Source organism: Neopelma chrysocephalum, unplaced genomic scaffold (genome assembly GCF_003984885.1).
Source record: "Neopelma chrysocephalum unplaced genomic scaffold, ASM398488v2 Primary Assembly neopelma1_44, whole genome shotgun sequence".
Classification (NCBI taxonomy): domain Eukaryota; kingdom Metazoa; phylum Chordata; class Aves; order Passeriformes; family Pipridae; genus Neopelma; species Neopelma chrysocephalum.
The window spans coordinates 5482731-5497171 of NW_020897703.1; the positions used below are offsets into that span (position 1 = coordinate 5482731).

General features: G+C 38.4%; 1 protein-coding gene across 1 annotated transcript in view; it reads right to left on the reverse strand.

The window, feature by feature from the left end:
* Positions 1-14441, reverse strand: part of HECW2 (HECT, C2 and WW domain containing E3 ubiquitin protein ligase 2) — a 154453-nt gene that overhangs the window by 90361 nt on the left and 49651 nt on the right. Inside the window, exon 2 of the mRNA XM_027678149.1 lies at positions 13265-13605. Coding sequence (XP_027533950.1) covers positions 13265-13556 — 292 coding nt within the window. The 5' untranslated portion in view covers positions 13557-13605. The remainder of the gene's footprint in view (positions 1-13264; positions 13606-14441) is intronic.

Genomic DNA, 14441 nt, shown 5'->3' on the forward strand with positions numbered 1-14441 from the left:
AAGCTCTTCCGGGGTTTTTACAGTCTTTCCACCTGAAATGGGTTTATTCAAAACCTCTGTTCTGAACTGGCATAAAAACAGACCTAAGCATTACAATATGTTGAAAATTATTAAAGAGGCCATTGTTATTAATTGACTTCAAATGTCCTGACTGTTGTGAGAAGCATTTCATACTCCTAGCTTTAACCAGATTCTTCCTTTTATCTTTTGAGTAAGGATTCAGGACTCACTTTAGATTTGATATGGTTATTGATAATTTGCAGAAGTAATATAAGATAATCTGAGTTCATTATAAAGCCCAGCAAAGCTATACAAAGCAAACATCTTCTCTAAACATTACTACTAAAGTTGCAGCTGAAATGAAATATTTTAAATGTTTCAAAATACATGTATTATTCCAGTGAGTGTAGCCAGCACTACTCAGTGTGACAGTGTGTATCAAGAAGCAGGCAAGCAAAATACAAAAACAACAAAAAAGAAATCTATGGTTTTTGAAAGTACATAAAAATGCAAACAAAATGTCCCATTCAGATTGGTTATATCACACCTAACTAGCCAAAAGTTTCTACAGTGAGCTCTGATCCTGAAAACTTCTTTGTTAATACAATTTGTGAATCAAGTCCCTGGGGCATAATTTTCAGCCAAGCTGTGGTTTCTGCATTTTTGCATGATTTTATATCATGTGTCATTGATTAATTGCAAACACAAACTGTCCCATTTGGGGATCTGGCACTGGCATACTGACATTGCAGAATTTAACAGCACAGTTAAGGAAATACTGCAGACACCAGGGGAAGGGGTTTTTTGGATGAGCACATGACTGAAGTCTGACCCAGTTCACTTTACAGAAGCACATCATGTTTTTCTCAGTCCTTTCTACCAAACAATATAGTGTGCTTACATGTTGTATTAATCTTCAGGCAAACACGGGATAACCCAGAAATAGATCAGGAGCACATACACTTTCAAAGATGCTACTTTGCACGGTATACAGACAGAGGAAATATAATGTGTTTACTTCTGTCTCAGTACCTGCCTTTTTGTACTGTTCCTGACCTGATTCAGGTTCTCTTGGACTGCAGCCTGGGACTTGTTTACTTGACAGAAATTCAGCAGTTTTTTATTGGTTCTTTGCCGAGACCACCAAACCCATTTTGTCACAATGTGCTGGCAGTTTGTCACAGTAATTTTGCCGATTTTCTCTATCACACTCAGGATACCATCCCCTACGGCTCAAGCAGGACCTGCAAGCAGGTACATACACCGACCTGCAAGTCAACCTTGTGTCAAGCATTGTTTTTATTTTTCCTTTCCTGCATTCCTGACAAATCAATCAATAATTTCTTCAGCTTCTTCAACAGGGACACTTCTACTGATACAATGCTTTTGTTTGTTTTTTAGTAAACCACTAAATGGTTTACTTTTCTGCCCTTTTGCTTGTCCTTGCTAAGAGAATACAGTACCCATTCCCTGTCCATGAGGTCGCAGAGATCCAACCTTGCCACCTCCACAAGAACTGGGAATTATTAAATAAAAAATTAACTACAAAACAAAGTAGTTGGACTTTATATGATAAAAGCATGGAGGGTTGGAAAAATTTATAATGAGTTGGAGAGAAACTATAACAGATATACCACGTATACATATCACAAAAATTGGAGGGGAAAAAAGCCATTGCTGTTCTAAATCCTCAACACAGTGAAGTGGGACTGCTTTACAACTGCTCATAATCATAGCTGTTTTTTGGAGTTATTAGTTCGTTCTTTCCACTGCCCCCTTCACAGTTCACTCTCTTCTCTTAGTTTGTCCCTAACTAGGAAACAGCCGTGCTCCTCCCTCAGAAAATATTTCAGTTGCACTAAATGCCAGGACAGAACCGCTGTGGCACCTGCAGCTACAATTCCTCATCCACACTGCTACTTCACTCCTAAAGGTCATATTAAAAACCTTATAGGTCACAGTATCAAACCACCCTGGCCAACACTTATGCTCCAACAAGAGAAATCTAGCGAGTTAATTGTTTACAACTGCAAATCATGGGCAGACACTGCTGACAACCAGAAAACCAGAGGCAGAGCCCTGTACCATCCTCTGACTCCCTCCACCACAGTTGGATTTTATTGTACCTGCATTTATCCAACTCTCGCTGTTTTGCAACACTTTACACACCAACAGGGTCAACTCCTTGCAGATGCTCAGCACTTTCTTCTCTCCATTGTGGTGTGCATGGATTCAGATTTCTCTGGAGCGCCTAAAAAGCTGACAGTGCACATCATCTGTTTGGAGATTTGGTATTTATTGCTTGCATCAGGGACTTTCTGTGTAATACATCAAAGCAGGGCAAGCTGGCTCATTACTTGCTGCCTCAGAGTTCAAAGTTCAGCTCCAGATCCAGATGTCAAACTTTTTAAACATTAAGGATCATCTGGTTTTACTTTTAGTTTGGCTCACCCGAGAGAAAATCCCAAATCATGGTGTTTGGTGCTGGCTTTCTCATTTCTGTCCATGAGTTGCCGAGTAATCCTTGGGAAGCAAAGAGAATCCCGAAGCCTTGCCTACCTAATGTATAAGACACATATGTTACTAAAATGGTGTCCTCTTACTTATTTTTAAACTAACTATGTAGGACTGCAGTCAGTTGCCAGCGCAGTGACTCAGCAATGCCCTGTGCAAGGAAACTCCCTGCCTGGACTCCTCTCCAGGTCATGGACCTTTCCTTACAGAACAAACACACCTGCTTTGGACGCCAGTAGCAAGGGCTCCTGAAATCAGAATGCAAATTGTGGTGAGTAATTAAACAAGAAGCAAAGCGCCTTGCTATGCAGCCTTCAGATTTCACGATGCCATTTTATAGAAGTTTGGTAGTAGTCAATTCAGCATCTGTATATTACTTCTCTTTATTTACATTAAAGTTCAGCAAGGTCCCTAATTTTGCATTACTCTGCCTGTCACTTCTCAGTCTGCACCTCTCATGCTTATACCTCTGCGAGTCTAAAAGCACGGCTCTTTTAGGATATTTGTCTCCCAAATCCTTTTGGAAGATGGAGTATATATAATAGATTTTCGGAGACTATTTATTAATTAGCATCCACAGAACTATCAAGGGCGTCTGTGGCTTCGAACACAGTATCCTCTATTCAGTAAGCAATTTATTTCAGGAGGTTGACTCATTTCCTTAAAGCTTTTTCAGCTATCTGTTGTGACTGAAAAAAAATTCAGAAAATTTAGAAGTACTCAAGGAAATGAGCCAACACATCCTGGAAGAAATTCATCCAGTATACACACACAATAAGATAAGTCAGTCTTAGATTTCTAAAGGAATGAGCAGGAAGGAGTTCTAAAAGAACCTGAAATATTTTTTGTGAAACACAATGTTTGTTTCCCATAATCGTAACTCTCCTTACACCCACTTTAAAAGCAACGTACTATGGTTAATCAGGAAGTGTTTTTTCTAAGCTGTTTTTTCTCCCTGTAAAGAAAAAAAAACTCCCCTGAAATAGTTCAGTGAATCTCCCCTATATTTAAAATAAAAACACTGCTGCCAGTATGCCTCATGAGAACTTTCAGATCCCTGGTACCTATCCCTAGAGGCATAGAGTCCATGGTCTCTATACACCCAAGACAAAGCCTCCTCAACGAGATGCATAATGCACCACTGAACTACCTCACCACACACACATTACCTTCACAGGGTTTCCAGCAATGTATCAATGTATCAAGACTCTAGCAAATATTCTTGGGTTTCAAATAAGCCACCTCAAAGTAACTGGTAGAGTTCATGCTCTAGCTAAACAGAAGACAGTTTTTATGCTTTATTAGTTTTGTAATGAGGTGGACGGCTTCTTCAGGGTTAAGATTTACCTCTTAAACAAAAAGGATACCAATATAGTTATTTCTAATCTCAAATCTTAAAGCTGATGTCGTGAAGATGAGAGAAACAAAGTCAAACGCTGCTTATGATGGGTACTAAGTAGCTCTGAAGATTAAACTGGACAAGACCAAAGCTAAAAGAAACACAAAGGTCATGTTGCAATTCTTTAGAAGTAGTATAATTTTACCAGTGACAAAAAATTGAAGGCAATTATATTAAAATCATCACTAGAAGTCAAAAAAAGGAGATAACAATTTTGATTATTTAACTTCTTAGCATGAAATCTCAGAAGTAAAAAGCTTTCTCTCTCTCATGGTGTTAAGAGGCAACGGTAAAAAAAGGATAAAAAACTATGTAGACTAATGAAGGCAAAGAGGTTTTATTAATTTGTGTGAATGTCTTGAAAGCACCTAGAGATAACATTTCCATTATTATTTCTTTTACATTCCTAGCAGAATATTTTTAAAGAGTATTAATTCCCTGGGACTATGCAGGCAAAGAACAGACCCTATAATTGAATGGAACTAGAAACAAAGGCTCGCCAACTCAGCTACTCCCAGCAATACAAGTAAACACAGGTCATAAATAAGTAACTGCAAAAGCTGCAATCAGACTTGCACTCCTGTTACAGCAGCCTACAAATCCTACTCCATCCCACCCTCTCTGCTGGGATCACTTCTGCACATTGCACCTGAACAGGTCCAGTGGCAAATTACGGACAAAGAGCCTCTCTCTCACTCCTGCTTACACACTCCTGCAGGTACCCCTGCTGCTGTCCCTCAGCACTTTTGAGATGCTCAGTTGGCACAGAGCTGTTTGTATTGTTGGGAGAGTAAATGCTCTGCCATGTTAGTGCTGCAGCAAATAGCAGCACGGATGACAGTAATTTACATGAATCTGAAACGCAGTCATTTTTGTTTAACTGCTTGAGCAGGAGAGGAGAGTACTCAGTTTAATGTCCTGTAATTAGGTCTGCTTTCCAAAACCAAAATCTTATGTGTCAATGACTCAGAACATCCAGCAGAATGGACAACAAAAGCCAAAGCATCACTTGGGGCAACGGCACTGATGTCAGGTGGATGTCTGGGATTTTTTCGTGCTGAACACGCAGCATGGGTGTGTTTGGGGTTTTTTTAAAGGAAGCTGGACAATGCACTGGACTTTTCACCCTACTGCTCAAATAATTTACAAGTTAAAGAACACATCAAAAAAAGTGTTGTTGCCTCTGAATTAAATACTACGCCATCAATTACTCTTAAAAATCTTATTCATTGTTGACTTTGGTAGCTTGTTCCACCCTTATTCAGTATCTGGAAAGCAACTGCCTGCCTGTCTCTACTAAAATTCAGAGATGCATCTATGTTGAAAAATTTGTCAAACTGAATTTTCCCCCACCCTGCAGGCTACCATCTGCTGAACTATGTCATGCATGAAACTCTATATACAAATTAAACTACAGTGAACACAGAAATATAATTTTTTTCAGGTTTTTATGAGGTCATCACTGGAAATTTATCTCAGTGACAAGAGAATGTGCCTGGTATTGCACTATAATGTTTTTCTATGCATATTTCATTTTATGAAGTCAAATCCGTTTAGGCATAACTGGCTTCATATGCAAGAAACTGCTTCCACATTTGATGGCAAAGATAAAACATTGATTAAGTTCCTGATCTTGCAAGGCATGGAATGTATTCAGTTATTAGTCCTCTTCACAGATGACACCTATTTCATCCAAGCTTTCAGTTTTCATCTGTTGAAAATTATCCTCAAGTATGATTCCACTCACATGAACTAGATTTTTTACCATCAGATAAAGCTTAAATTCTCATGGAAGGGAGCATTTAATGGAGCATGAGAGTTCATACCATATCTGAATACAAATCTATCTTTTCCTCTTTGCCTTACCACAGTACATGCAAAATGACTATGTTATATTTATGGAAATGGTAGGTTCATTTTTTGCATTACTGCACACTGGGAGATAAGGGATTAATTTATTCCCAAGGTTAGGGCAGGAATGACAAGGGCAATGAACCTACTAATTTTTATGAACTTTCAAGGACTACTGACACATTAGCAACGGAATGAGTGGTCAGTGACTTGAAACACAACGGAAGACTAAACAGTTTGATGTTAACTCTGAATGACTGCTAGACAAAGGAGGTTGATCTCATGAAGAGAGTTTGATCAGACCTGGAAACAAAGCTCAGAATTTGCTTGCCTGAAAACTGGCTGCCCACCAGAGTGAGAGCAATGGAGTCCTGGATGCTGCTGGGCACAGAGACAAGAAACACTGCCAATGCAGCGTCTGTAAGCTTTGTTGTTCCCAAAGAGGAGTGCCAGCTAAGTACAGTCAGTTTAACTGCACTCTTGTAGCGTCTTCACCCCAAATCAGTACCTCTCTTATGCCAAACTGGCAAGTTGTACAAGGGCTGGGTACCATTCAGGTCCAGCTGAAAATTCTTCCATACCAGAGGAGTTCTCACATTGTCAGGTCTGGCCATTCTCTGGATCTTTTCTGTTCCTCAAAGAGGAACATCAAGATACATCTTGATGAGTTTTGGCGGGAAAGGAGGCCTATCAAGAGCAATACTGGCACCTTCAGTAACCTCCTTCAGTTATAATTTAGGAACCTGTTTATCCAATATCAACATATATTAAAAGATTGTTTTAAACATACCCACCAATAAAGTGTTAGTTTCAGAGTCCTAATATGCTTGTGTCTCATCTTCCACTGGTTTTAACTACACCAGTCATATCCTTAACATACCCCATTTAACACTCCGTTTATAACACTTCTCCACAAATTCAGATTCCTACACTCATTGATAAATCCATGCAGAATCAGAAGCCAAGAACTTCATAAAAAATTTACAGAAGGAATTCTAACACTATGTATAATGCAAAACTAAGCCATAATCTATTTCTCACATGAAAAAAAAAATCAATAGATGAATTAATGCAATTCCTTTTTCAATCCAGTTGTCAGTGATTTGGAATAACTATTTTTCCCAAATGATTTTGAAAATACTACAGGGCATGTTGATTTGATGGAAAACAGCACAGAAAATGTCTTTTAAAAACAAAATTAAAACCAACCTCTTTCAAACAAATTAAAATGTGAGCTTAACACAAGGCAGTTTTATGGTAAAAAGCGAATATTATGAATTCAGAAGTCTACATTGTTTTCCATTATCCAGTGTTTGCCATCTTCCCACCTGCTAGAACAGTCACTTCAAAAAGGCAGGGTGGGGAGAACACCACTTTCTATCCAAAGGATTATAAACATTGTCATGCCAAAACCTCTTTCAGTGAAAAGACACTGACAACACAGCTGAAAGAGTCCTGCCTGCAGCTATGTTTGTCTAGTTTTCAGGTCAGGGCTATCTCACAAACTTAAAAAACACAATTAACTGAAAAGTTTGGATGTTCTGGTAAGACTTTCTCTGTCACAGTTTAAACCTCTTGCAGACATAGGTATCATCCTATGAGATTCTAATTTTTAGTTTTGGGGGGTTTTTTAGCAGGGAAAAAAATAATTTCTTCTTAAAACTAATAAAATGTATGTACTTTAATGGAGCGAGTGTATCTTTTACAGTATCTGCTGCAAGCAATGAAAATACATAGAGGAAACACTTTCTATTCATGTCTTCTAATTCTGTGTTGGTAAAACAGTAGCTTTGCGTGTGGTCAGGACCTAGGAAGAATTGAAAGGATAAGACTGGAATGCAGTACCTGAAGGGAAAGCTGCTGAAGACCCTTCATTTGTTACAGATTTTTTTTTAAACCACTGAAGCCTCACCATGTATGATTTTAGGATACAATTCCTGTATTAGACTGCCTTCACTTTTCATTATCCTACTCGAGAGGTGGCCTTTACTTAAATATTACTGAGTCACCAGCAAATGAAATATTTCAAGGTGGCTTTTTCCACACACCGTGCTTGATGACAAACAGCTCAACACCAGCCTCCTGGAAGCTGAAGCCAGACATTGCCATGGAGCCAGCTGGGTAAAGACTGACTCTTCAACACAAAAACTCAAGCCCATGGTTTGCAGACTTCAGCAGCAGCCAGAATGAGGAGTGATCACAAATTAGTAATGTTATGCCTAGCAACTAGTCAACAGACATTAACAGTACTGCTTGGATTTTAAAGTACAGAAAAGGAAAGGAAAGAACAGAACAGGAAGGGGAGGGGGGAAATCAAGGGAATAATCAGACTTTTCTGGAAGATAATAAAGATATTACTTTGTATGTTTTCTATAATGGAAACCAGACAAACCTCCTGGGAATAAAGTATCTTAACATTTTATAATCTCTCTGTCTAACGTGAACCACTATTTTAAGTGTATTAAAGGCAGTCTGTGCAAAAGCTTTTTTCTTTTTAATCTTGTCTGACCTCAAAAGAAGAGACGCCAAACTCCATTATCCTAGGAGGCTTAGTATAAATCTAGATCCTATCTAAATTGCCCTATATAACTTCACATTGGGGTGGGGTTTTTTGTTTCTTTTGGGGTTTGTTTTATTTTTTTAATGCTGTTTTGGATCCATGATGTAGGTATAACAAGAAGCCAAATGGTCTGTGTAAAGCAGCTGATGGAAACAAATGTAATGACCTTTGATAGCCAGCATTTTAAATGTGCTAAGGATGTCTAGAACGAGGGCATGCATCTCATAAATAGGACTCTGTAAATTAGGACAAAAATAGACCAACCTAGGTAATTTGGCCATGGGAGATAATCTATTTAAAACAGAATTAGGGTTTGCTTCTCTCTCCTGACTTTTTATTCTTTATTTTGTACTTCCTGTTTTCTTTAAATATAAAACTTCATGACAACCCATAAAACTCATCAAGATTCAACTTCCCTCAGCATCCCACAAGCAGTGCAGAGTCCACCTGCTCATCTTCTTGAGCAGTTCTCACTTTCCAAGGAAGTCTTGGAACTCTGTTGCTATAATAACACAGTAGCAAGAAAACTGGGAGGTCTCATAAACCCTTCAAACTGAACATCCATTTCTCTTCTTTAATTCCAACTGGGTCCAATATTTTGCACAGCCTCACTCACTATAAGACTCTCACTCTTGCCATAGCAAAATGTAGATTCCTCTTAAACAGAAGGGGAAAAAAATCCCAACCTCCAATATAGTAAATACTGCTCGTAACAATTTTTAAAACAAGCATATACAAAACAAAAGCTGTGTCAGTACTGAACAAGAAAACCTCATGGGTCTAACAGGATGTTTGTTAAATTCTGTAGTCTTCTACAACTTCAAAAGATTAAGATTTTCACTCCAAATCCTAGTTAAAAAAAAAAAAAAAGAGAAAATGGATCTCTTCCTTCCTTTTCATCATGACAGAAAGACTGAAAATTTACCTTTACTTCTCAAAGTAAGCACAGGTACGATATCTCTGCTAAAAAGCCCACTCTTCAAACTTCATCCCACCTTGTTGTCACTTTCAAGTGACAATGCTCGTAACTGGTCCTGAAGAAGAAGTGAAAAGTCCATTCTAGGCAAAGTTTAAAGCTCAATTCAAAATGTATTTCAGATTTGACAATTTCACATTTCATGCAACAGTGCCTGATTTACCTAAAGAGAGAAAATGACATTGCTGCCCTGCATGTAGTCTCAGTGGGACACCTCTCTGTGCTTTTATAGATGTGTTATCTACATTCTCCACACATCTCGCCTCTGGAGGTGGAAAGCTGCTTTAACAAAACTTGATGGATGGGACTGTTCAAGAAGTGCTACTAACACTTTTCAAGAGTTCAGCCAGTACAAAACCAGAAATATCCAGGAAAAAGGATGTTTGCCTTCATAGAATACACTGTGTCCCTCACATACACTTTTCTTCTGATAATCCTTAGGAATACACTGGAAAGGAAAAAGAACGTCCGTACAAAGCAATCCCTCAGCAAGAAAACAGACCATGTTTTAATCATACACAATGATGAAACAGAGAAAGATGTAAGTATGGTACAAGTGAGCAAACTCATACTTATATCTAAAAACATCCCTTAAAACAAAAAATTCCAGAAAAACTGAGCATGGATTTAGTTACGTAGAGCTTTGTAGAATTTTTCAGTTAGAATTTTTCCATTTAAAATGAAAGACTGAAAGTTACTGCAGAGCAGTATCCTGTGATTTAATGTCTCATAAAATACACTGCCTTTTCTACAAAGTATTTGTTCATTTATGACTTCCTTCCCTTCTTTTAAAAAATAGCCAGAAGTCCAGAAAAAAATCCACATGCACTTAAAAAATAAAGAATCAGTCCTTCAAAATGATTCTGTGTTTCTCCCCTGAGGCTTTTCTCATTTTAAAAAGGTAACATCTATTTTCATAACCATTTAGGAGGCTAAACATTTCACTGAAGTTGTACTGTACTAGAAAAAGCTCCATCTACTATTCCCTAGTGTAAGCAAATCAATCACCTGCAAATCACCTAGTGGCAAGGGCAGTGACACTGACTGCTGACAGTCTTGTGACCAACTGCAACATCCACTGCCTGGGTGAATGTGTACAGTGATTTCTAATCAGTCTCTTACAAAGAAAGGGATTAAGAAGTTTTGGTGGGATTCCTAGTGAGCCATCAGATAGTGGCAATGAAACCACACTCAGAAGCACAGAATCGTCTTCTCAATATAGAAAACTAATGAGAACATGCTAATTGAGTTAATCAATGAATGAAGAGGCAAGTTTCCAGAGTGCCATTTTCAATGCCTTTTGTAATGCATGTAATCCTACATAACTTGAGGTGAAAACGTACCTGGATTGCTCCAGACATTGGCCAGATCTCTCTGTACAAATGCCTGAGGTCTGAATGATGCTCCTTTTAGGATGCTTATCTTCTCTTCACAGAATTACAACCACATTTTTCCCCCTCAAAACATTGATTCAGCTTTCATGACAATTAATTATACAACCAACATTAAAAAAAAGGCCACAGGACTATGCTTTTGGTTATGCAATGTGTTTATGGGTTTTTTTAACAAGAGCAAAATATTTTCATTTTTCTGATCCTAGCTCCTCGAAAAAATGGTGCTAGAAGACATTGGAGGTACAGCCACAAGCTGGCACATCCCCAGTGCTGTCTTGTGTTAGTGACCACACACGACTTCCACTGCCTTCGGGAGGCTGTGCCAGACTTTGTAAGTTAAATGATTCTCTTTTTAAACAGAGACCAGGATGGATAACCTCAAGCAACTACATTAAATGTTAATAATGTGTTTGAGAGCTTTTATTCTTAAAAATATTCACCAACTAACATCCCTCTCCTGAGACAATACGAAGTGTCTTCAGCCTCCAAATGGGGGTACTTTACAGCAATTATTACAAAGGACTGAAAATCCTGGATTATACCTGTGCAATTTAACTTACCTTAATTGTGTCTATAAAAGTTATGGAAATTAAAAGTTTTTTAGATCACACCCTTATGATTATTTTTTTTAATATTCTTTTGTTTTTAAAATAATTGAAAGTGTTTATAAAAAAAATTAAATCAAAGATACAGGCATGCCCATCAGGCTGAATACACCCTTACGTCTCTGTTCTCTGTTGTTAAAAAATGTACAATTCCATCATTTAGAAAGATGAAACCACGTGTCTTAAAAGAAAGACTGCTCAGATCTATTTTAAATCAGTAACAAAACTCTCACCACTGCTCACGGACTTGAAGTGGCAGTAGAGACAAATTTAACAAGAAAACATTCACACACTCTGGTATTACACAGTAGCATGATGGGGGGTTTAGGCCCAAGAAGACATAAATTTGGCTGTTCCTTATAGGATTCTTACTCTGTGGTAACAATGTTTTGTACATTAGGGACTCAATAGATTGAAATTGGAAATATTTTTAATCCTGAAAGTAAGATAAAAACCACTTGTAGCCTACAACCAGACCCAACAAGAATTTTACAGAGCTGTGGCACTTTAGCATATTGAATACCAATCCTGAAGTGCTCTGAACCATCAAAAAACAACAGGAAGGGGTCAAACCTTTATGCAGATGAAGCTCTCAAGGTATTTAAATTAGAATGCTTAAGCTCCATTTAGCAGTCTGTGCATTTTGCAGGACAGATCACACTTCAGTTGCTAATGCTGTTGGGAAGATCCATTTCTGTTTATTATGGAGACACTTCATTTAGGTGACTTAAATGTTACTGTACATCCACAGTTCATTCCAGGAGAGACTGCAGTTCATGGAGCAACTGCAATACAGCTTTTATAACCAGGTAAGCACTGAATCAACACAAGTCAATATAATTTGTGGAGCTGCAGTAATGCTGGAAACTAATATCCAACCAAAAAAAAAAAAAGAGAACTAGAAACAGCATCTCCATAGCATGTAACATTAAGGGGTGCAGAGAGGGGACATCTTGGAAAAAGGTAGCACAGCAAGTATCTCTCCAAAATCCCACTGAGGCTAATTTCATTGCACTACACTTAGTCCTAGCACAGACAAAATTCCAGTGGTCAGAACTGTTTCCATCAGTTTCTGCTATACCTGATTCACGCAGCTTGAATTGACAGCTCCTTTCTACACAAGTAATGAGGTTCAGAGAAGCAGCACATTTTGAAACAAATCAACACATCAGTCCCACTTCCTGAGCAGAGAGTAATTTTAGTGCACGTGAACTGATTCCTTGAGAAGGCAACTAAATCCCATGTGCCACTTCGGTTACCCAGGTGCTACCTGTGCTCCAGCTCCTAGTGGGGACAAAGACTGTCCTTTGGACAGGTCTAAAACACACATGCAGCAGAGATGTGTGTATCTAGGGACCTGATTAAACATAACACAGTGGAAAATCACAATCCAAATATGTAACTGATGCCAGGCTCTCAGCTCCAACTGCTTTGACCTACTGATCCACTCCTTTTGAGACACATTATTTGCTAATGCACACACAGCCCACAGGCCCTTGCATGCCAGCCTAGAGCTCTTTCCAGTTCCCTCCTATGAAATATCCTGAACAGCACAACAAAAAGCACATAAAAGAATCTCTGTAGAGGATTTCCTTCCACAAGAATTCCTCATAAACAAAAATTCTCACTCCTTCAGAATTTACTCTGAATTTTCCAGTCTGTAAGCCAGCCACCAGCAAAGGTGAAAACAGGAAATGGTATGCACATTTATTGTTTAAGAATAATGCATTTCATCCTCTAGCAGGTCACTGTAGAACCAGATCTACATTAATTAAAATCATGTTTTTGCATAGTTCACTGCACAAGAAAAGCAAAGAGGAATCCAGGGTAATTCTCTGCAGTCTTACCTCAACTTGATCTTTAGAGTAATTATGTACTATGCCATAACACGTATCAGAACAGAAAATATGAAGAAGCAAAATAGCAAGAAACACACCAAAATATTACAACACAGTTCTGACTTACCTATGTGATAAAGTCCTATCCAGTCAGTTGGGTCTACTTCTTCCTTAATATCCCAGAAAATGATGAGGTTCTGAGATTGTCCCAAGGTGTATTCGTACATACTGGCTGTCAAACTAGACCTGCTATCCGAGGTCACTAAATCAGTGTCACTGTTGGCACGCTGCAAGTTCATGTTCTCAGCCATGGTGCCCTGAGAGGCCAAGCTCTGCAGATTCTCTGGGCTCAGAGTATACCGGAGCTGTGGGTTGCGACGTCGCACAAAAAGCAGGTGTTCTCGGGCTGAACTGGCCATCTCTCCTCCACTTCTGTTAATTCACGTAAAAAAGTTGTTGTTCAGAGATCTATCAAGAAGAAGAAAGAAAGTTTAAAGTGAGACAGGAGGTTACTCAGTCAATTATTAAATGGATAAGCATTAGTGCAAAAATGCTCCCACACAAGCCTAAAATGGACTGAGAACAAACTTCTGCTTCATTACTCTACCACTGCAAACACCTCAGTGTCTGTACATTAAAAAAGAAAGCATGATTCGCTTGCAACAAAATTCAGAGGCAGCCACACACCATGAAATACCATTTATAGGCCAAAAAATTGCAGAAAGCAAATCATCCAAGACAATTCGTGAAGCAAGAACAGCCACAGTAACAAAGCTAATTTAAGTCTGGCCTTAAGAGTGAAGGAGCCTTAAGACTGAAGACATAATGAACTCATCTTCCACCATAAAAATCACAGTGGTACACGATGTATATGGTAGTTTCAACAACACTTTCTACATACTGTTTGTTCAGCATGAGCAAAATGTTGAAGACATTAAAAAGATTGGACACATTTCAGTAGAAATATGGTATTCCAGGTTTATTCTACTATAAAATCATTTTGTAAGGTTTTTATTTTATAAGATACAAAGCATAGTTTCTGAGATCCTGTATACCATACAAAAACACTTCAAACCATTGACTGGGGTAGTTTAGACTATGGATATATGTTCAATTAGCCCATGTCAGCTCATATATGCAGTCAAATTTTGTTGTCCTTTTCCACACATCAGAAAACAGAGGCCTTATAAATTCAATAGTTTTCCTCTAGCCCTGAGGAGACACTTCCCTGAAGTGTCTTCTGTAAAACAGTCATGCCAATATCACACACCATACATTCAGAAGCAGAACTTCCATCTCATTAT